The following is a 24,225-nucleotide window of genomic DNA, read 5'->3' as shown; positions in this document are numbered from 1 at the left end:
AGAAGCTGAAGTTGAGATGAGGAGGAGGATCTAGCAATGGAGACTGTGAGGGAGTAGCCAGAGAGGTAGTGTGACAGTGAGAAGAGGGGGGTGTCCTGTAAGAGATACGTGAAGAAGGTATTTGGAGAAGGAAGGCATGATTGGATATGACAAGCATTGCTAAGTGGTCAAGAAAGACACAGGCCAACTTGACCATTGGATTTGACTGTATGATGATGGTCGGTAACCTTGATGAGAGTGGTTTCAGTGGATTTGTGTGCATTAAAACCAGACGGGGCAGGGCATGGTGGCTCATGCCTGTAATCCTAGCACTTTGGGAGCCGAGGCGGGCGGATCACCTGAGGTCCGGAGTTCAAGACCAGCCTGGCCAACATGGTGAAACCCCTTCTCTACTAAAATATAAAAATTAGCCGGGCATGATGGCGGGTGCCTGTAATCCCAGCTACTCAGGAGGCTGAAACGGGAGAATCGCTTGAACCTGGGAGATGGTGGTTGCAGTGAGCCAAGATCGCGTCACTGCACTCCAGTCTAGGCATCTGAGTGAGACTCTGTCTCAAAAACAAACAAACAAACAAAAACCAGACTGGAGGGGGATCAGGGAAGAATAGGAGTAGAAGAAATCTTAGCTCATGGAATCGTCACAATTACCAGTTACCCAGTGAAGTAGGTACTGTTATTCCCTTTATCTTACAGGCAAGGAAACTGAGATGCTAGAGGTTGCACAGCTGGCAAGAAGCTGGCTAACTGCTCTTGGCAAACTTTTGACACAAGCCTCTGGGGTTTAATTAACCACTATTTAAGGCTGAGTTAGGTGGTTTCTGCCCAAATAATCAACACAATGGCCTTATATAAAAAAGACAAAACAGGTGCCACATTTAAAGGGGCCCTGGCAGGCAGGAGCACGTCCAGAGGAGAACACATTGATCATGGAGGCCACATGAGGAACCGTCGAGGAAGCTGGGCATGTTCTGCTTGGTAACAAGGAGACTCAGGTGGGCCATGGCCCCACCCACCCTCTCTGTTGCCAGTGACTCAGAGACTGGTGAAATTCTGTAGGGCAGACTAGGATTCATGAGAGGGAGGAAGCAGACAGCTGGTTTTGACCTTTCTGATAGTTGGAGCTGTTTTAACTTTGGAATGGGCCTATTACAGCAGTAGTCAGTGCTAGCTAACATTTTGTATGAGCACTTACTACATGCTAAGTCCTTACTGTACCGCTTAAGTAGTCTATTCAGGCATCACAGTAGCCCTATGAGGTTGGTACTGTTATCACCCCTTAATTACAACTGAGGGAAGTGAAGTTAAGGTACTTAGCCTAGATGACTACTAGTAAGGGGTAGAGCCTGGGTAACCCAGATGTGTCTCTGACTCAAAGCATGTGCTTTAGATACTGTGAAACCCTGTCTCTTCAAACAAGTTATCAGCTGTAGGGGATATTGCAGAGGGATCTCTCACATCATCTGGCAGATGATTTAGTCATCTGGATAGCCAGTTATCTAGTCAGATAACTTCTAAGTTTTGTTCTACAACCAAAACTCTATGACTCCAAGGGCTATGTTGTTTTAGCTTCAAAGGGGAGGGAGTAAAGTGAAGTAGAATGCTATGTCGAACCTGGATCTGAAACCTGAACTGTGGCAACTGTCCACAGCAGCATTTTCCTGAGACTTAGTGGTTGGTTTCATTTGTGTACCTGTGTATGTAAACACATGTGCAAATGCACGCATATCTTTAATCAAGATAGCTTGGAATCTTGAGCAAATTCCCTAATAGGGTGAATTATGATTTTGTTCATCTCAAATTATTTGCCTCTTTTTTTTCTGTTTTTTGTTCGTTTGTTTTTTTGTTTGTCTTTAAGAGACAGAATCTCACTCTATTGCCCAGGCTGGGGTGCAGTGGCATGATCATAACTTACTGTAGCCTCCAATTCTTGGACTCAAGGGATTCTCCTGTCTCAGCTTCCCAAGTAGCTAGGACTATAGGCATGTGCCACCACACCTGGCTAATTTTTAAAACTTTTTGTAGAGACAGGGGTCTCACTGTGTTGCTCAAGCTGGTCTCTTAACTACTGGCTTCTTCCTGCCTCTCAAGTTGCTGGGATTACAGGCATGAGCCACTGCACCTGGCTTGCTTCTCTTTTTAAAACCCAGGCTTAGTGACCTGTAATCCATTTGCAACTTTTCTATTGACTCGGATATATTCAGAGATTTAAGAATAGAGCAAACCCAGCTTTGCATATAGGTCATTATTGCTTAGCAAGAGAAATCAAGAGTCCCAGAAGCAGAGTGTATGTCAGCTGTTAATTATGTCCCCAAGTCACTCTGCCAAAAGTCGGCCCCTGTGCCCTAATATCAAAATAAGAGCCTCATAGTATCATACAGAAGGACAAAAGTGTTGGATTTTTGTGTACACATGATTATATAAGAATTATTAGAAAATTAATACAGAGAAGTACTCTAGATTTCTGAATTGGCTCCAGGAAAATATTTTCTTTTGCCTAAGAGGAGATTTTATGTAATTGCCTATTTTAAATATAGGCAGGAAAACCTTAGGAATGATTATTTGTACTAAGTAAGTAGCAACAAGATAACATTAGATCCAACATGTAAATTATCTGTGAAAAGAGCAAGAGATGATCCCTGGGTGGGGGCCATAAGTAATTTTGAAGATACCCAGAAAGAAAGGCTTTTTTTAGACAATATCTTATATCTGATCAAATGTTTTCATGAACTTTATTTCATATTATTCTTTAAAAAAATTCTGCGGGACATAAATATCTCTTTCAGAATATATGAAACTCTATTGTGATTCTCTTCATCTGTCACATGAGGCATTCAAGAAATATTTATGGAACATTTTAAAGAAGAGCAAACATGCTCAGTGACGACCTCCTTAGACTCAGTCATTCAGCTAAGTAAACAGTGGAGGCTGGGTGCAGTGGCTCACACCTGTAATCCCAGCACTTTGAGAGGCCAAGGCGGGCAGATCATGAGTTCAGGAGATCGAGACTATCCTGGCCAACATGGTGAAACCCTGTCTCTACTAAAAATACAAAAATTAGCCAGGTGTGGTGGCGTGTGCCTGTGATCCCAGCTACTGAGAGACTGAGGCAGGAGAATCACTTGAACCCGGGAGGCAGAGGCTAGAGCGAGCCGAGATTGCACTACTGCACTCCAGCCTGGGCAACAGAGCGAGTGTCTGTCTCAGAAAAAAAAAATCAAACAAAAACAGAAAAAACAGTGGAGCTAGGACTGGAAACCAGGTCTCCCAAATCCAAGTCCAGACTAAACCAAGCTGCTACTTTTTCAGCCTTCTTTGAATTTTTCAGTTTTGTGTTATATTGCAATACAACTGAGTTGTATTGCAAGCAACAGAAACCAACTGTAGCTGACTTAGCCAAACGGAAGTGAATAGAAGGATGGAGGAAGTTCACAGAATCAAAGGAAAAGCCAAAATGTCAGAAATCAGAAGAATGTCACAAATCTGGATAAGAATAACCAAGGGATAGCAAGTCTCCCTTGTCACGATGGTTGATGTGGGCTATAAACATGGGCCATCCCTGAACACTGTCACCACTCAGATCCCGGGAAGGAGTCGGCTCTGCTGGGCACGTGACTCTGCTCGGCCAGCCCCTGGTCGGGAAGATAGGGCCTCTGAATTGAGACTCACAAAAGAAAACATAGAACCAGAGGAAATGGTTTCTCAGAGAAAACCAGCACCAAAAGAAGGGAAAGTGAGATGTTGCCAGGCAAAAAAGAGATGTCGTGGATAAGGAAACTACATTTTTCCAACTGAAAATTGGGGTAGAAGCACCTGTAATACCATTGCTTATTCTGGTGTCTGTCTCTCCCTCTTACCAGACTAGGAACTTCTTGAGTGCAGGGACTGTGCTTATTTACCTTTAAATCCCCAGTACTTGGTACAATACCTGGGACTAAGTAGGTACCCAGTAGTTTTCGTCGAATAAACGAATGAGTGGAAAAACTCTTAATCCTGTCCCCAGGAAAAGCCGAGGTTGCAGGTGCCTCATGAGGCTGACCTTGCTTTGGAGCCACAGAGAAGTCACCGTGCCAGCCTGTGAGAGTGAAGTCTCTGCAGATCCCTGAGAGAAGAGCCAGCGTTTCTCTCTAAACGCATGCTCCTTCTGCTTTACCAGTCGTTCTCAAGTCGGACTACAAGTTAGAATCATCTGGGGCATTTAAACACAGAGGCCTGAGCCCTGCCTCAGACAGAATAAATCAAAGTCTCCAGGAGCTGTGCCCATGAACAGTTTTTTCGTTTTAAAGCTCCCCAGGTGATTCTAAAGTCAGCCAGGATTGAGAACCACTATGCCACACTGTTGCTTTTGTTCAAGGTAACTAAATGGGCTCTTAAATGTGTCAGCTGTAAATGATTAAACTTGCAGTATAAGTGCTTATTACTGCCACATTGTAATTATATTCACGATGATGATTTCCACTCGTGCTTTCTCAGTTGGATGTCTTAAATGAAAGACTGCAAGTCTTTTCCATCTTTATAAAACAGAACCAGCAAACCAAAAACAACATTTGCCAACTGAGGAGAAACAAGAGTTGCGAAATTCTGGGGGTGGTGTTGCTTTAGTGTGGCAAACAGAACTACTCATAAATTATCCCTACTCAAGTGCTGGGTCCCAGGAAGAATTTCAGTCTATTTCTTTCGCTCTCGCTCTCCCTCACTCTCACTCTCCCTCTCTAATCTGCACCTGTATTCAGGCTGTATTTCTTGGCAATTGTCACCTTATAAATTCTACCAAATATATAATTTTAAAAGAACTGTGGTATAAAAAGCAATTTGTTTCTAGTGGGAAACCTTAGAACTGGGTCTAAAGCAAAATAAAGTGAATTTTGCCCTAAGGCAGACAGGCCCAGTAGAGAATTACTGCCTCCAAACTTTCAGCCTCCTGGAATAGCCTTGGCATGTCAAATTTCATTTAGTTCATGATGTAAGAGACATTTTATTCAAAGTTAGAAGAACTACTTATGAGCAAAAGTAAATAAATACTATTTGTCATCTAAGTCCATGGTTCTCAACATGGTTCTCTTAGGGGTGATTTTGCCACTGCCACTGCCCCCGCCCCACAATATTTAGCCATGTCTGGAGACACTTGGCTGTCCCATCCTGACAGGGCAGGGTGGGAGGCTAAGGAAGGGCATCTAGTAGGTAGAGCTTAGGGATGCTGCTAAACATTGTATAGTGAACAGGACAGCACCCAACAATGGAGAATTATCCAGTTCAAAATGTCAATAGTGCCGAGGTTGAGACACCCTAAATAAAGAATCAGAATGAATCCATTTCATGATGACCCAAGGAACCATCTCATGCTCCAGGAAAATTTGGGCTTCAATAAGCAAGGAAGTCCGGTGGCTGTTGAGCACTTGGGGGTTGTTTTGTATGTGGAATCAGTCTCATTGCAGCTAGTCATGGCTGATGGTGGGTGCTTGCTGCTTCTTGCCTTCTTTCCATTGTCTAGACGGAGCCATTGCCACTTGCAGAAGCAAGCCCCTGCAGAGGCACCTTTTGGAGCAACTCTGTGTGAGTTGTTTGTCATAGAAACTGTTAATATCAAGGGAACTGTGCTAATAATAACTATTAGGCACCTGATAACCTATATTATAGTAATATTTAAGTGCCATATGCTTAAAAATGAAATGAATTCAAGTTAAAAACCTCATTTCCAGTGATACATATTTTTTATCCAGAAGAACTGAACTTGATAAACTTGTCTAAAGTGGAAGGACAATTGAACTGGACATTGTCTTTAAGGTCATAGTCTTTAAGGTCAAATTAAGTATGACACTGAAGTTCAGTGATTTCTTCCTTCCTCACTGCTTCCTTCTCCCTCTCCCATCTTGCCTTCTGGAATAACCCTTGCCAAATACCAGGGATCATACTGCATAAACTAGATTTTCAGTGTCTGCACGTTTTCTAGATAACATCTCCTTTAAAGCATTGGCTTTTCTTTAAGGGCACCTGCCTAGATTCTGCTCCCTCATGCTAGCACACTAACTGGTATTTACACACACAGAAAAAGTCAAGTTCCCAAAAAAGCTCATTTTAACCAACCCACTGCTTAGCCTACTCACTCTTCTTCTTCCACAGGTGATCACTGTGTCTGAGGTAACTTCATTAATAAGGCAGCTGTCATGTATCAGGCAGAGAACCTGAGGAGCCCTCTAGAGACAATAATCCCCCTCCTTAAAGGTTGTTTACAGAGTTAAATGAGCTAATGTAACAATTGCTAACACTTAGGGGCATTTCCTTTGTGCCAGAAATGGTTCCAAGTGTTTTGTATGTACTAGTTTGTTGAATCTTTACCACAGCTTCAGGAGGAATACTATTATCCCCAGTTCACAGACAGAGGAAACTGAGGAGACGTTAGGTAACCTGCCCAAAGCATACACCGAAGTTGAGACTGCCTGGCTCAGTCCCGCGCTCCCAACTACTGCACGGGTGGGAGCCTAGCACAAGTTCTTAGTCACATGTTGATTGCTTTGATATTAGGTTGCTCTAAGTTAAGATTCATTCATCTGCAATGCAAAGCTGACTCCCCAGTCAAGCTGCTGCTTCATTCTCTGTCGTGCTTTCTAAATCCTATTGCGGAACAGACTGTTGCTGATGAGTCTCTTTGCACTGCAACTTTTGTTTGTGTTCTTGTCAAATCTGTTTCAAGGAATAAATGTAAAAGACTTGTCTGCCCAATTATACTGGGCTCTGTTTGACATAATTAATTTTAGAAATGGACACTGTCAGTGGTAGGCTGGAAGTGGTTGGTACAGACTTGGGAGCCATTTGCTATATTTGAAGGAATTTTGTGAGCTAGTAAACATACCCATTACTAAAAATTAAATTATATAAATTTACAATTAAATATATTATATTAAAAACAAAGGTAAAACTCTGGGAAATCATTAGGCAATTTCTTATTAAACACACTTACAACCTAGTAATTGCAATACTGAGTCTTTATCCCCAAGAATTGTAAACGTACATTCACACAGAAACCTGTACATAAATATTCATATCAGCCTTATTTGTAAAACCCCAAACTGAAACAACCAAAAGGACTCTCCACTGGTAAATGGATAAACAAACTGTGGTATATCCATACAATAGAATACTACTCAGTAATAAAGAGGAATGAACTATAGATACATACAACTTGGATGGATGCTTAGAAAACAAAGCCAATCTCAAAGGGTCATTTTACTGGTCTGCTCAGGCTGCCATAACGAAGTACCACAGACTGGGTAGCTTCAACATTATTAGTTTATTTTTCATAGTTCTCAAGGCTGAAAGTCCAAAATGAAAGTGCCAGCTGATTTGGTTCCTGATGAGGGCTTTCCACCTGGCACTATAGACATGCCTATTTCTCAGTGTGTGCAGATGGAAAGAGAGTCTCCTCTTTTGTCTCCTCTTTTAAGGGTATCAACCCTCATGACCTCATCTAACCCTAATTACCTCCCAAATTCTCCATCTCCAAATGTCATCACAGTGGAAGTTAGGGCTTCATGATAGGAATTTGGGTGGCAGGTGGACACAAACAGTCCATAACAGCTACATATTGTATGATTCTATTTACATAACATTCTTGAAGTGACATAGTTATGGTGATCATTGGTTACCAGAAGTTAGGGTTGAGGTGAGAGTGTGACTACTGGGAGGTAACATGAGGAGATATTTTACAGTGATGAAATAGTTGAGTATCCTGATGGTTACAGGAATCCACATATGTAATAAAATTTCTTAGAACTACACACATAAAGAATGCATGTAAAAACTGGTAAAATCAGTATAAGTTAATGGTATTGTACCCATGTCAGTTTCCTGATTTTGACAATATACTGTAGTTATTTAAGATGCTGTCCTTGGGGGCAGCTGGGTGAAGGGTATACAGGAACTGTCTGTACTATTTTCACAACTTTTTAAGTCTTTTATTTTGAAATAGTTTAAGCTATTTCAAAATTTAAAAGTTATTTTTAAAGCCCTAAAAAGTAATGAACTGTGATATATAAGACAATGTGGATAAATGTCAGAAACACTATGCTAGGTACTTTATGATTCCATTTATATGAATTTCTAGAAGGCAAACTAATTCATGCAGTTAGGAGTTAAAAGTAGTTGAGTGAGGTGCACATTGACTGGAAAGGGAGACGAGAGAACTTTCTGGGGTAATGGATATCGTCTATATCTTGTTTTAGGTGGTAGTTGCACAGGTACATAGAATAGTCAAAACTCACCAAACTGAACACTTAAGAACTGAACATTTTCTTGTACGAATTTATTATGTCTGTAAATATAAACATATTTATATGTGTGAAAAAACAAAATAATAATTATAAAAAGTAAAGGAAAACAAATACTAAAAACTCTTCACTTCCAAATTATCTTACTATTATCTATAGTCTTGACATTAAAGAATCTCAAGATGGTACATATAACAGGTATAAAGTACCTGTTATATCTGGATGATGGAAACACTATGTAGCAGTGTACTATACTGGGCATCTCTGCTCAACTTCATATTTAGTAACTCTCCTCCCACTTGCTCATTCTACAAATGAGGAAATCAAAAGCTCAGGAGAGAAGTGAGGGCTGGAGATACAGATTTGGGAGCCTTATGGGGAATGGGTGGAAATAGAAACCACAGAAACGAGTAAGATGGTCTAGTGAGATTGAAGAGTACCAAATCAATGGGGATTGGGTAGAGTGCTTGGAAGCATCACCATTTAAGGAACAGGCAGAGGAACATTTTCCTGTAATTGAAGGGAGATGTACCTATCTTCTCATCCTGTCTTCTCAACCCAGGTATGAAATGCAGAAGCATGGCTAGGGGAAACTAAGGAAGAGTGGTATCAGAAAAGCCAGGGAAAGAGTTTCTGGAGGGCTGTACTAAGAGATGTCTGTATTACAGAGGTGTTTAAAAAAAATAGGAAGGACATGTTTGTTGGATTTGATAACCAGGAGATTGGTGGTGGCCTTAGAAAGGTTATGGGAAAGATTTATTTCAGAACCTCTTTGGCCTATATTCTGTATCTTGGTAGATGGCACAAGCATTCATTCAGGTGTCCAAGGTACAAATCTGGGAGTCATCCTATAATACTCCTTTCCTACTCTCTACATGTAAGTGGTCACCAAGACGTGTGGGTGCTCCCCCTAAATATTTGTCACTTTTCTCCTCCTTACCCCTCACTTCCACTGCCTTATCCATTCACTCTCTTGTCTGAACCACTGCAACAATTTACTCTCCCTCCACTAATTCAGTCTTTCTTTCCAAGCAATTTTTCTAACATACATATCTGATCATATGGGTTCCATGTTGAAAATAATAATATTCATCCGGGTGCAGTGGCTCACGCCTGTAATCCCAACACTTTGGGAGGCCGAGGTGGGTGGATCATGAGGTCAGGAGATCAAGACCATCCTGGCCAGCATGGTGAAACCCCATCTCTACTAAAAATACAAAAATTATCTGGATGTGGTGGCGCACGCCTATAGTTCCAGCTACTCAGGAGGCTGAGGCAGGAGAATCGCTTGAACCTGGGAGGTGGAGGTTGCAGTGAGCTGAGATCACGCCACTGCACTCCAGCCTGAGTGACAGAGCAAGACCCCGTCTGGAAAAAAAAAAGAAAGAAAGAAAATAATATTATCCAAAACTCCCCATTCCCGTCGCTGGTGTTTGTAACCTGGGGACTATGAATCTGGTAAGAGAGAATGACAATTGTTTGTGGACACGTGCATGTGAGTGTGCACATTCACCTTGGGAAAGGCGTATCTCTAATTAGATATTAAAGGCGGTCTAAGACCCAAAAATGTGTAATAATTATACTCTGTTTTCTCTTCAGATTGTATAAATCTTTCACCTTTTACCAAAAATGTGTGAAAATTAATGACTTTACTCTAAATACCTTCTCTGCACAAACTCAAGGCTGGCTTCTAACCACCCATCCAATGCCATCTGCTACAACCCTCTTACCCCTAGTTCTTTATGGACCAGCAATACAGATTTGTTTGTGGCATCCAGAATGTGGCATCTAGAATGTGCCATATGCTGTCTTTTCCAGAGCACTTACAGAGCTCTTCCTCTTAGATTATTTCCTGGACAGCCTCTTCTCCCACAATTACCAGCATTCATTGTACTGTGTTATAGTTGTTAGTTTACAGATCTGTCTTTCCATATGGGTTATAAACTCCTTGAAGGGCATGGCTGTGTCTTTTCATTTATGCCCAGTACCCAACACAGCATCTGTCAAGTGGAATACACCAGTGAAGGGATCAATCAGCTGTAGAACAAATATGTGGCCTCTTCACTCTTAGGTGCTCTTGATCAGACTACAGAATGGATAAAAGAATCTGTAAATGAAGAATTGTTTTCTCTTTCTGAGAGTGCTTTAACTCCTGGGGCCGAAAATACCTCCAAGCCAAGCCTGAGCCCTACTTTGGTGCTAAATAATAGTTACTTGAAACTGTTACAGTGGGATTATCAGAAAAAAGAATTACCAGAGGTGAGTGATTTTGTTCTTCCCCCAAATTTCCTAGTATTTTAATTCTTAAGTTCTAACTTTGAATCATCTGGTCTGTGTTTCGTGTGGTTTAATGATTTTGCAAAAATCAGATAAAAATGGGAATTTGGAAATGACATTGCCTATTTTGTATTTTCATGCTATTGAGCTACCCTTTCTATTTTTATATTTTAAATAAATATGTTAGACACTTATGACAGATGGAGCACGTCTTCAGGAACTGACAGAAAAGCTGAATCAATTGAAAATTATTGCCTGCCTGTCCCTAATTACCAACAACATGGTGGGTGCTATTACAGGAGGCCTGCCTGAGCTTGCAAACAGGTTAAAAAGGATTTCAGCTGTTCTACTCGAAGGCATGAACAAAGAGTAAGTTCCAGATTTTTGCATCTGCTCCCTCTTGTATTAAGGCTCTGCATGCGTCTCAGAGAACAAGAATGACCTTGGACATCTGGATGTGAGATTCAGGACTGTGCTTTAGAGAAGCTTATCTTACACTTTCTTTTTCTAGAATTTCCTTTAATCTCTCTGAAGGCTTAGATGTCCTCTCATAGGAAGGGAGAGATGTTTTCCATGACAAGTGCCAGGGTGAGTGTAGTATTTCCACTTACAATGAATTTGTACAACAGCTTTTCTTTGACAGTGCTTTGGAAGAAAAATAAGCGAAACACAGAAATCTGCCAAGCTCAGTGTTTAGAATTGTGCAAATTGTTTTTGAAAAAAAAAGAGTCTTGCTCTGTCACCAGGCTGGAGTACAGTGGCGCAGCCTGGGCTCACTGCAACCTCTGTGTCCTGGGTTTGAGCGATTCTCCTGCCTCAGCCTCCCGAGTAGCTGGGACTACAGACGTGCACTGCCACGCCCGGCGAATTTTTGTATTTTTACTAGAGACAGGGTTTCACCATGTTGGTCAGGATGGGCTCGATCTCTTGACCTCATGATCCACCCACCTCGGCCTCCCTAGAATTGTGCTATTGCTTGTTCTGACTTCATCATTTTTCTGCAATGAATTGTTTACTGACTTCACAAATCCACCTTGCTACGAAGTCTTCAGAAGTGCTGACAGTTCTGCCCTTCAGAGATGTGATACAAGTCCAGTGAAGATTTTGGTTTTTGCTAAATTTATCTCCAGTATTATACCTTCATGAATGCTGGAATCCCATTTAGATTTTGCATTTACATCATCCAGTAGGAATTCCTATCCAAGTCAGAAAATTCTTAGTCTTGGTGAATGGCCAGATGGTTCTGTGAGTCTCTTATGGGTCAGCTTCTCCTGCTGGTTCCCTTTCAGGTGTCTTCAGAGGCATGTCCTCTTTATTCCTGTAATTGAAGGAAGATGCACCTGTCTTCTCATCCTCCCACCTATTATTCAGAGAGCATGTAAATTACTTGATGAAATCCTAGACTATTAAGAGCCAAAAGGAGTACAAGTAGTTATAGAATCCAACTTCTCATTTTGAACTGAAGCTTAGAGATAGAGTAGAATTTGCCTTGGGCTGCACAGATAGAAAAGGGCAGACCAAGGACTGAGCCCTGATCTGAACTTTCTCCTGATTCTGATGCTCATTAATATTCCAGGACCCAAGACCTATAATGAAAGGAAACCTCTGATTTTGCAGTTGGTCTTATCTTACCATTTCCCTGCACGGGTAATCATTACTTTCCAGAAACTTTTATTTATTAAGCCTTTAGAGAACACCCAGTGCTGCTGAAATGTTAATATAAAGTATACAGAAGGTGGTTACTAAGAAGACAGGCTTTTGGGTCAGACATACCAGGGTTTAAATCCCAGCTCTGCTATTGACTTACTATGAACACTTGAATAAGTTCTCAAATTACTATGAGCCTGACTTCCTCACTTGTAAGAAGGGAATAATAATTATATTAATATCTACCTTGGAGTTGTGAGAACTTAAGATGATTCATGTACAGGTGTGTGGCACATAATATGTACTCAATGAATGCTAGCTATTAATAACTAGCCATTAAATCATCATCTTTATAATTGTATCTGGTTGTTTTATTGTTTAATTTTTTCCCTGGTGTTAGGAAATGAATACAATCAATTCTCAATTATCCTCATTATGGACGGGGCAATAGCATTCATAGTATAAAAAAAGGGACAGTACTAAATAGTAGACCAACATGTCGTTTATATTTGGTTTGATGACGCATCTTGAAAACTAGAAACAGTTTTCCCTCTTCATTGTGAGTGGAAGGCATGGCTTATGCTAAGACAACTTTTTTTGAAGAGCTGAAAGGATTTATTGATTGGTTGATTTTTAATTTTTTTCCCTTTTTCAACTTTTAGGTTTAGGGACACATGTACAGGTTTTTTACATGGGTAAGTTGAGGGTCACTGGGGTTTGGTGTGCCAGTGATTTCATCACCCAGGTAGTGAGCATAGTTAGTTTTTCAACCCTCACCCTCCTCCAGACCTCCACCTTTTAGGTGTAGGACCCAGTATCTGTTGTTCCCCTTTGTGTCCATGTTTACTCAGTATTTAGCTCCCACTTATAAGTGAGAACATGTGGTATTTGGTTTTGTTTCGATAATTCACTTAGGATGATGGTTTCCAGTTTTGCCCATGTTGCTGCAAAGAATGTTATCTTATTCTTTTTACAGCTGTATAGTATTCCATGGTGTATATACCATATTTTCTTTATCCAGTCCACCACTGATGGGCATCTAGGTTGATTCCATGTCTTTGCTGTTGTGAATAGTGCTGCAATGAACATATGAGTACATGTGTCTTTTTGATAGAGTGATTTCTGTTCCTTTGGGAATAAACCCAGTAATGAGATTGCTGAATTGAATGGTAGTTCTGTTTTAAGTTATTTTAGAAATCTCCAAACTGCTTTCCACAGTGGCTGAACCAATTTACATTCCCACCAGAAGTGTATAAGCGCTCTCTTTTCTCTACAACCTTGCCAGAATCTGTTATTTTCTGACTTTTTAATAATACCCATTCAGGCTGGGCACGTTGTCTCACACCTGTTATCCCAGCATTCTAGCAGGCTGAGGCAGGTGGATCACTTGAGGTCAGGAGTTCAAGACTAGCCTGCCCAAGATGGCAAAACCCTGTCTCTACAAAAAATAATTAGCCAAGCGTGGTGGCGCATGCCTGTAGTTCCAGCTACTCAGGAAGCTGAGGCAGTAGAATCACTTGAACCTGGGAGGCGGAGGTTGCAGTGAGCTGAGATTGCATCACTACACTCCAGCCTGGGCAATGGAGTGAGACTCCATCTCAAAAAAGAAGAAAAAATAGCCATTCAGACTGGTATGAGATGGTATCTCACTGTGGTTTTGATTTGCATTTCTCTAATGATTAGTGATGTTGAGCATTTCTTCAGATGCTTGTTGGCTACATGTGAGTCTTCTTTTGAGAAGTATCTGTTCATGTCCTTTGCCCATTTTTTAATGAGGTTGTTTTTTGCTGGTTGTAAGTTCCTTTAGATTCTAGATATTAGACCTTTGTTAAATGCATAGTTTGCATATATTTTCTCCCACTCTGTAGGCTGTTTACTCTCTTGATAGTTTCTTTTGCTGTGCATAAGCTCTTTAGTTTAATTAGGTCCTACTTGTTTATTTTTGTTTTGGTTGCATTTGCTTTTGAATAATTCATCATGAAACGTTTGCCAAGGCCTATGTCCATAATGGTACTTCCTGGGTCTTCCTTTAGGGGTTTTAAAGGTCTTATAGTTAAGTCTTTAATCCATCTTGAGTTGATTTTTGTATCTGGTGAAAGGAAGGGGTCCAGTATCAGTTTTCTGCATATGGCTAGCCAGTTTCCCTTTAGCCTAAGAACTCACTGATTAAAAGCAAGAAAAAACTAGGGCAGTACATTGTAGTGGATAAAAAGTCAGAAGGTAATAATTTTATTACAATCAGTCTATCCTTGGGTTACAGAATTCCAACATCAGGTCCAATGTGGGCTTATAACAAATTCCAGTAAGGCAGAACACCAAGAACTCATTTCTTATTGCTGTTAATGATGATCAACACGATGACCTATTTTTCTCTTTTCCTTCTTCCATGTGCCTGATAATCTGCTAAGAGCTAAATATTAGACACATAGAAGTTCAGTGGTAGAGCCAGGATTTGAACCCAGCTCCACATGATACCATAGCTTATGTTCCAACTCACTCCATTATACTGCTTCCTATCATTGAGCCCTTCTCTCATCCTTTAATTGCCATTTTGCAGAGTTATCTTAAGGACCCTTTCTGGATAGTGAGATAGAATTTTCAGTCATCTTTCCCAGTAGTGCAGACCCAACAAATGCCTTTTCTAATTACCTATTTTTCCTTACCTACTAAATAACTCACTCTTTAATTACCTTTACAACTTTCTGGACTCTATATATTGGAGATTATTTATCAGTTACTTGAATAATGGGAAGGAGCTTATTATCTTTGGTCATGATCAGCCAAGAGTTTTAGGTATTTGACCACTGAATATCTTTATTTGTTGTTTTTGATTGGTGTTACAGATTTACTACTTAGGCATAGATAAATGAATTCAGTCTACTTCATTTATCAAGTGCATTTTTTAAAATGTGTGAATGAATCCACTCAAACCAACAAGTTTATTTTAAGAAGCAAATTGGTGTTTTCTGTCCCTTTCTGATAGTCCTGTAATATAAAGGGAGTTGCAGGTGCATTTTTGGGGACCATATTTTTCTGCTTATGCTTTTCTACTTAAACACTGCTACACAATTTAATGATTTTAAGCATTTAAAAATCTGCTACATAAGAAGGTTGGTGGTTGGGAGGAGTTACTATTTTATAAGTTCATTCTAATAGAGGTTATTATTGTCGGTATAAGAGAAGACTGGTAGACATCTAAAACAAGTCTGTATATTCAAAATAGTAACTTGATGAACAAAAACTTTCCCTGGTGGAATTTCATTTTATGTTTCACAGGACCTTTAACTTGAAGGAAGTCCTGAATTCTATTGGTGTTCAGACTTGTGCTGAGGTTAACAAGACCCTGATGGAGAGAGGTTTACCCACTTTCAGTGCTGAGATTCAAGCTAATCTTATAGGTCAATTTTCAAGCATTGAAGAGGAGGACAATCCTATCTGGTCCTTGATTGGTGAGTCCTTTTATTGATTTCTGCTTCAATTCCAATTTGCTTTAACTTGCTGATTTTGACTAATTATTAAGTCAGTCAAATTTTTGTCTTAAACACATTACCCGCTTTTGGAGGATAAGTATTGAAAATGTCAAGAAATAATGTTTTCAAGGGCCTGGGACTCATTGCTGCTTCTGTGTGTCGTGGAGTGGGGGGATGTTTCAGGACCTATTATCTATTCAGCCAATAGATTTTATGACGAGAATAACAGAGTGCTGGGGTAATGTTAAAATCCTAGATCAATGCAGTAATTCAAACCAGCTGGCAGTATGTTCACAGATAGTAGATATCAGTTCTGCTGTGAGCAGCTCTGAAGGAACTTGGTCAGGCTTAAAGAGACAAAGACTGAAAACGCGTGGATCCAGGAGACATAGTGTGCAGGCTTTTTGTAATGGTAGGCCAGGAAATTGTCTCAAAGTCAAGCTGTGTTGGTGAGTTGGGAAAATGGATAATGTATCAGTTAGGACTTTTCTGTTACCTGTGACAAGAATCTAAACTTCTAAACTAGCTTAAACAAAATGAGCATTTATTTTCTCATCTAACTGAAAAGACCAGGGGTAGGGCTGGCTTCTGGTACAGCCTAATGAGAGTTCCAGCTGTCACTGGCACTAGTTTTCCTGCCTCCAACTCTCAACACTACCTTCTCCTGGGCCGGCTGCCTTCACAGGCAGACTTTTCTCATAACAGCAAGATGGTTTTAGCTCCAGCCTACAACCTTCCATATTTAAGTGAAAAACAAAGAATCTGCCTCCCTGTTAGCTCAAACAGTGACCCCATCTTTGAGTCTCAGTGGCTCCAGTTAGCCTGACTATAGTTCGTGTCCCGTTCTTGAATTGGTCATGGTGGCCTGAGGGGAAGAAAGTTAAGCCTGAGACACGTATTCACCTCCTGGAGCCAAGGAGGAGTCAGTTTTCTCTGTAACACCTGATGAGAGTAGGGAGGAGATGGTTACCCCGAAACTAAATCAGAGTATTGTGGCCATAAAGAAGGGGAGAAGCTGCTGTGTGGTACAAAGCAGTTGTCTACTGCAGAGGTTCGAGGATGAAAACCAAAAGTAGAAGAGTGTAGAATTCGAATGTACTAACCTGCTAGGATTAATCTGCAGATTTTCAAAGTACAACATGGACTGCCCTAAGATACTATTAATTTGAGACTTTCAAATAGTGTTGTTCATCCTTATCCCTGGGGACACGGAATGCTGGGGATCCAGGCCACACAGGCTACTTCAGTGGTTCAGAGCTTCAACTTTGCCCCCAGAAAGGAACAGTGTCGGTGTATACAACATTGTAGGCTGCTGGGGAGGCTGCTCCTGAGAGGGGACAGTTAATAACAATAACAAACAGAGCATGACCATGATCACCTGTGACCAAGCCCTTATCTATATACCTTCACGTGCTGACATGTGTCTGTCCTCAGAGCATGCCGTCCCAGCTGAACAGGTAAAACCTGAGAGATGGTGTTCTAGGAGGAAGAGGGATAGAGTGGGGATTGAGACACTGTCCAGCAGTCTCTGCAGCCAACTGCCAAATCCCCAGTAGTGTGCAGTCCTCATGAGGATGGTGTGCGGGTTTGTTCACTGCTGTATTCTTGTGCAATGCTGCACCCACACATATATTTAATAAATATTTGTGAAATGGGTGAATGCATAGGAGACTTGGAGAGGTTAAGGAACTTTCACTCAAAGTCCCATAACGAGCTGGGGGTGGAGTAGGGATCCTTCCCCAGCCTGTCTGACTCCAGAGCTCATGTTCCTCACTGCTCTGAATGGCACTTCAGTCAGAGCTGGAGCCCTGCTGCGTGCTGGCAGAGTGGCCAGAGTGTCCGAGTGTACTCTGTGCCTTTTCTTTGGGTAAGGGAAATGCTTGCAGTATCAGAAGGAATCTGAGGGCCAGGAGATGCCTCTTAAAATCTGGTAAAGCAACTTTTGTCCACCCAGCTTTCCCCAGTCCAACTTGCCTGTCCTTTTGCAAATTGAAAGCATTTTAAATCTCATTCAAAGTACTGTTGCCCTAGCAACTTAAGTGACTCACTTGAGCGTCTCTCCTTCGACCCTGGAAGCCTAGGACACGCCTTTGGCAGGGACTCCGTGTGGCTGCTCCTAACTGGACAAACACTCCTGTCACTTCAGCCTTTGCCTAAAAATGGACTCATCTGCAAACGAGGCAGGAGAGACAGAACCACCTGCTGACTTAAGAACGATTTTGAAAGGGTTTCATTCTTTAAACCTTCTTAAGGGAAAGTGTTTGGATCATATCTGTGATGATATATACCCGGGCCTCTGAGGGTCAGGCAACTATTCTAAAGGGAAAGTAGTACACAGTTAACTCTAAATGTATGCCTGCAGAAGAGTGAGAATAAATTAAACAGAGAGATTCCTGGAACATGAGAAGGGCTTCATCAGTGTTGGCCATGGTTTTCCTCTGCTCAGGGTACCCACAGTGTGCTTTCTTTTGTTCTCATTGATGCGCTATTTATTTACTGAAGGGATTACAATCCCCAATTCCCATTACAATTCTTAACCTTTTGAAGATATTAGAAAGGGATTTTTCTTTCAAATACATACTAAGTAAAAATTATGGATTACTTGCTGTGTAAATTATTTGCATGCCTACATCTACTTCTTTTTCTGAGATGGAGTCTTGCTCTGTCACCCAGGCTGGAGTGCAGTGGCATGATCTTGGCTCATTGCAACCTCTGCCTTCTGGGTTTAAGCTATTCTTCTGCCCCAGCCTCCCGAGTAGCTGGAACTACAGGTACATGCCACCATGCCCAGCTATTTTTTGTATTTTTAGTAGAGATGGGGTTTCACCATATTGGCCAGGCTGGTCTCAAACTCTTGACCTCATGATCTGCCCACCATGGCCTCCCAAAGTGCTGGGATTATAGGCATGAGCCACCGCACCCTGCCTGCCATCTACATTTTTAACAAGTAATTTCAGTTGTATAGGTGATACAGAATAATTTCTCCTTGTAGAAAAATTACAGACAAAGGCCAGGCACAGTGGCTCATGCCTGTGATCCCAGCACTTTGGGAGGCCAAAGCAGGAGGATGACTTGAGGCCAGGAGTTTGAGACTATCCTGGGCAACAGATGGAGACCCTGTCTGTATAAAAAAAAGAACAAAGTTACAGATAAGGCTTAAGTCACCTTTGTTTGCCTTCTTCTGTCCCCATTTACCCCTGGCTGCCATGGTTTTCAGTTTGTTATTTATCTTTATAGACCCTTTTCAGTCCATTCTCACTTACGTTCAGTCAGCATTTACAATGTGTCTGTCACATGCCAGACCAAGAATATAAAGAGAAAAAAGATATAACCCTCACACTCAAAGAGTCCACTGTCCAAGAAGGGAGAGAGACACCTTCTCAACTGACAATCGTATGTCATGATAGTCTGGTAACAGATGCTAAGGAAAGTCACAGAAAGGAGGTAACTTTTGGCACAACATTGAAGGATGCCTTTGATTCTGGGCAGAGATGAGATGAGGTGGGATGGCATGGCATGGCATTCTAGTAAAAGGAAAGAATTCTAAGACATGGACATTGGAAACTTAAGTTCTAAGTCACACCTAGCTGGAATGTATGATCTTTGTGAGCATTCTTGGGTGATAGGAATTTCAGTAGTATCATAGTTGTCCATATTCAATGTGGCATATTTTCCTTAGTAAACCTTCTTATTGGTGAGGTTTCTGCTCCCAAAGCCAGAGAAAGCCCTTGGAGCAGCCTGAGCTATAGCAGGTCTTTTCTGTCCGGTATTACTAATAGTTGTCCCATGCTATTGCAGCCTGATTTCCATATGCATTTCTGTGCTTTTGTGTAGTCGTGTCAAACTCAGATACTTCGAGGCAGTGATGCAGGAAGGGCGGGGAAGGTGGCACAATGGTGTGCTAGTTGGGGTGGCCCTTCCTTAGTGTCTCCTGATTCTTTGCCATGTGTGAAGTGCCCTGTAACTTATTTAGTATTAATTAATTATGTTTGAGATAGAGTCTCCCTCTGTTGCCCAGGCTGGAGTGCAGTGGCATGATCACAGTTCACTGCAGCCTCATGAGCTCAGGCAGTCCTCTCAACTCAGCCTCCTAAGTAGCTGGGACTATAGGCATGCACCACCATGCCTGGCTAATTTTTAATGTTTTTTTGTAGAGACGAAGTTTCACTATATTGCCCAGGCTGGTCTCGAACTCCTGGGCTCAATAGATCCTCCCACTTTGGCCTCCCAAAGTGCTGGGATTATAGGTGTGAGCCACTACGCCTGGCACCATGCAATTTATTGTTCCACCAGGGTACTTTTGAGAGTCTCTTTTTAAAATTATGCCAAACAGGTGTAAATTTTGACTGTCCTGAGGAAACCTACATGTGTGGTCCCCCTTGCCGTGTGGTAATTTGGGCCCCCTAGTTTGCCAGATCTCTAGATTTTTCAAGAGAAAGCAGAAATGTGGATTTCTATGTGAAATCTTCTGATTTTAAATGGCTTCTGTTTTTAAAAAAGACACTGCATGAGCCAGACTGGCAATGCCAGTTTACAAACTCAGCTTTAGTGTATGTAATTACAATCGTGAACATTTAGGATTAACTTGTAAAAGATTCCCCCCAAATAGGGCTCTGCATTTTTTATCAGTCAGCTATTGCTGCAAAACAAAATACCACAAAACTCCTAAGCTTAAAAAAAATAAGCATTTATTATTACTCACCAGTCTGTGAGGCAACCGGATGACTCTTTTGGTGTTGCTGTATTCACTAATGTATTTGTGGATCAGCTGTGGCTCAGGATGGAAGCTTTGCTGATCCTGGCTGGACTTTCTCAGGTGATTGAATGCTGGTCGGCTATGCACTGGTCTAGGATAGCCTCAGATGGAACAGCTGGGTTTCCCTCTCCTTGATCTCTCATCCTCCAGCAAGCCCAGGCTTATTCTCATGGCCGTAGTAGGTAGAGAGTGGACATGAACAAGAGTGTCCTCTTGAGGCCAAGGCATGAAACTGGTACTCTGGCATTTCCACCGCATTCTGTATTGGCCAAAGTAAGTCACAGAGCCAACCAGATAAAAAGGATGGGGAAAACACTCCAGCCTTTGATAGGAGGAGCTGCAAAGCTACCTTAGAAAGGGGATGGGTACAGGGAGGGGTAAAGAATTGGAAACATTATTGCAGTCAACCTATTACACTTACTTGTTCTTGTTTTTAAAAAGTACGTACTTTAATAATGGACAGATAAAGGTATCTTTCTTTTTTCCTTCAGATAAACGAATTAAGCTTTACATGAAAAGCCTACTTTGTCTTCCAAGCCCTCAAAAATGCATGCCTCCTATGCCAGGAGGCCTAGCTGTCATTCAGCAGGAGCTAGAAGCCCTAGGCTGTCAATATGCAAACATTGTGAATCTCAACAAACAAGTGTATGGACCATTTTATGCAAATATACTTCGAAAGCTGCTCTTCAATGAGGAAGCCATGGGGAAGGTAGATGCTTCACCTCCTACTAACTAAAGAAGAACTGACATTGGATGAGAGATTGGAAATCCAGCACTTTGGTATCCAGTCCACTTCCATTGATGGCATTAGAGATCCAGCACATTCTCAGTACTGTGGTGCAGTATTAGCCCAAATCTGTGTAATGGGTAATATTAGCATTACAGAAGACACACACATCACATAGACCCTCAGAAGACACAAACATCACATAGACCCTATTTGTGCATCATTTTCAAGTTTAAAACAGACATTTGTAATGAACAGAAAACAATTTGTAATGAACTATATTACCTATATAATACTTGTAAATGTTTTCTTAACCATTTATATTTGGCTTACGACATTCAACCCATAAGGAGCTGTTTTTCTCACTTGTCATTATCAAACCTAATGATTTATTTTGGTACAACTCCTTAAAGGGTTGAAGGTTGTGAGAATAACTGAGGGAATTGATGTTCTGAATAAATGATGTGAAGTAAACATAATTGTATTTGAAATGTACAATTACATTTTATTAATGTGTTAACAGAAACTTACAAAGTAAGTCCTCAAATTACACAAATGTACCAAATCACACTTTATAATACCAATGGTCAGTATTTATTTAGAATTTGAATGTATTAAGTACATTTTTATGCTACATACAAACTTTAGATAAAACCTCCCTTGTTTGTTTAGTGAAAATAGAAGCAACTCCCTTCTCAAAGTATTCTAGAAGTTTGTTTCTTCTTACAATTTATCCCGTTCTCCAAGAAAAACAATTTTTGCACAAATCTCTTAGTGAATGTCCTTGCATTTCTCAGGCCATTGATAAGGTTTATATAAGAATTTAATATTTTTATGTGAGGCAGGGCTCATTTGGTTTACTTGTAAGAAGAAGAAAGGCAGTCAATGATACCCGTTCTCCATGAAGTTCATATCTGAAAAAGAAACAGTTAAACTTTGGATTTCTTACCCATATGACTTAACTAGCAGATGTCTTTTGTGCTGATGAAAGCTTTACTGTGTTATGACCAAGATGCTCTTCTAAGGATCATTATCATTTGCTTTTTTTTTTTTTTTTTTTTTTTTGAGACAGAGTCTCACTTTGTCACCCAGGCTGGAGTGCAGTGGTATGATCTCAGCTCACTGCAACCTCTGCCGCCTGGGTTCAAGCAATTCTTCTGCCTCAGCCTACCGAGTAGCTGGGACTACAGGCGCCTGCCACCACGCCTGGCTAATTTTTGTATTTTTAGTAGAGACAGGGTTTCATCATGTTGGCCAAGCTTGTCTTGAACTCCTGACCTCGTGATCCACCCGCCTCGGCCTCCCAAAGTGCTGGGATTACAGGCATGAGCCACCGAGCCCAGCCTCATTTGCATTCTTGTTTTGTGGGTTTTGTTTGCTTGCTTGTTTGTTTGAGATGGAGTCTCACTCTATTGCCCAGGCTGGAGTGCAATGGTGCGATCTCGGCTCACTGCAACCTCTGCCTCCTGGGTTCAAGTGATTCTCCTGCCTCAGCCTTCCAAGTAGCTGGGATTACAAGCATGCACCACCACACCCAGCTAATTTTTGTATTTTTACTAGAGACAGGGTTTCACCATGTTGGTGAGGCTGTTCTCGATCTCCTGACCTCGTGATCTGCCTGCCTCGGCATCCCAAAGTGCTGGGATTACAGGCATGAGCCACCGCGCCTGGCCTCATTTGCCATTCTTGAGCATTAAATCAAACCTTGCAAAGTTGGGCACTAGTGATCACTGAGACTTTAGAGAAATCTGCTTATCCTGGAATTACTCTTCTTGGAGTGCTGAGGGAAGCACTACAGTTGGGAGGTACTTGGTCTGAAAGGAGCTTCATTTGCATAAAATACATTTTTGATTGTTTTGTTTGCTAAGGACTCAATTGAGCCCTAGTAATTTGGTGAGGTAGAGTGGGTAGAAAATGAAAGGGAGTATTCCTTTCTTCCCCAACCTTCTTTTCCTCACTACAACCTTCACCATTACGGTGTTACTTCGTTATTTTATGAAGTTTTAGGAAGTGATTGTGTGAATAAATTGTCTCCATTGTTTGTATTTGGGGAAATCTGCCAAAATTTGAGGAAATTATGAACGTCAGTTTTTTTTTTCTCACAATGCCCAATACATTAGCCATTGTCTCCACGGAAGCTGCTGCATGCAAGTGGAGTTTTACTGAAGAGTACACCATTGGTCTTAGCTATTTTTTTCTCTTCCTGCAGTCCTCTTCTGCCCACGTTTTCCTATGCACAGAAACTATAAGGTGCTGAAGACATTTGGTTTTCTCTTAAGCTGAAAGAGTTCTCAGCTGTTCTGTCTTTGGGGCATGGGCATCAGGGAGAATCTGACAGTAGAAAGGTAATATGTAGTGTGATTTTTTTGTTGTTGCTTTCTGGGGTGAACTGTATACTTAACAGGTGGTGTACTTCTTTATTACCGGATTTGGATCCAGCTGATCCTCTTTTATATACTCGATTATACTACAGTGGCCAGCAGGAAAACAATGTACAAACATTTTTTAAAATGCATTTAAAATGAAGGGCATTCTGCTTTTTTTTTTTTTTTTTAAGTGGCAAAGTAAATCTCAGTGTTTCAAGTCTGGATTTAGGCAACTACATTTACTAGGATTTTAAAAATTGTATCCCTTAGCATGTTGTTTATTTGGTTTTTACTTAAATGTTTACTTCTGCTTTTAATGTTTTCCTAACACGGTCTCATTTTGTAATGTAAATTTGTATTAAATGTCATACACACATTTTCATTCTTCTGCTAAAACATGTATTGTGTGCACTTACTAAATTTTAAAACATTAAAAATTATTTCGAGATAGCCAGTGTCTCTGTTTTCTAAACCACTTCTGGGTAGCCTGGGACTGGAATATTGGATAGTCTTTATTGGATAGTCTTTAGAATGATTCTTGTGCTGACCATCAGAGCCTTACAGACATCAAGTCATGTTTATTCACAATTCATTCATTGAGTCAACAAACACCTATTGAGCATGTGCTGTGTGCCTGCCAAGAAGTATCCCAGTGGTTGTGATACATAGATGATAAAACACTGTCTTCAAGAACTTTGTAATCTAGTGAGAAGGACAAACT

At 41.0% G+C, this 24,225-nt stretch overlaps 1 protein-coding gene across 6 annotated transcripts in view; it reads left to right on the top strand.

Annotated features, from left to right (window-relative positions):
• LOC105497692 (t-complex 11 like 2) overlaps positions 1-23,954 on the top strand; it is a 44,699-nt gene extending 20,745 nt beyond the window's left edge. For all 6 annotated transcript variants that reach the window (XM_011768976.3, XM_011768978.3, XM_011768977.3 and 3 more), the window contains 4 exons: positions 10,333-10,520; positions 10,726-10,907; positions 15,462-15,634; positions 20,903-23,954. In XM_011768976.3, coding sequence (XP_011767278.1) covers positions 10,333-10,520; positions 10,726-10,907; positions 15,462-15,634; positions 20,903-21,147 — 788 coding nt within the window. In that variant the 3' untranslated portion in view covers positions 21,148-23,954. The remainder of the gene's footprint in view (positions 1-10,332; positions 10,521-10,725; positions 10,908-15,461; positions 15,635-20,902) is intronic.
• The last annotated feature ends 271 nt before the right edge of the window (positions 23,955-24,225 follow it).

Source organism: Macaca nemestrina, chromosome 10 (genome assembly GCF_043159975.1).
Source record: "Macaca nemestrina isolate mMacNem1 chromosome 10, mMacNem.hap1, whole genome shotgun sequence".
Lineage (NCBI taxonomy): Eukaryota > Metazoa > Chordata > Mammalia > Primates > Cercopithecidae > Macaca > Macaca nemestrina.
This window is presented reverse-complemented; position numbering and strand designations above follow the sequence as displayed.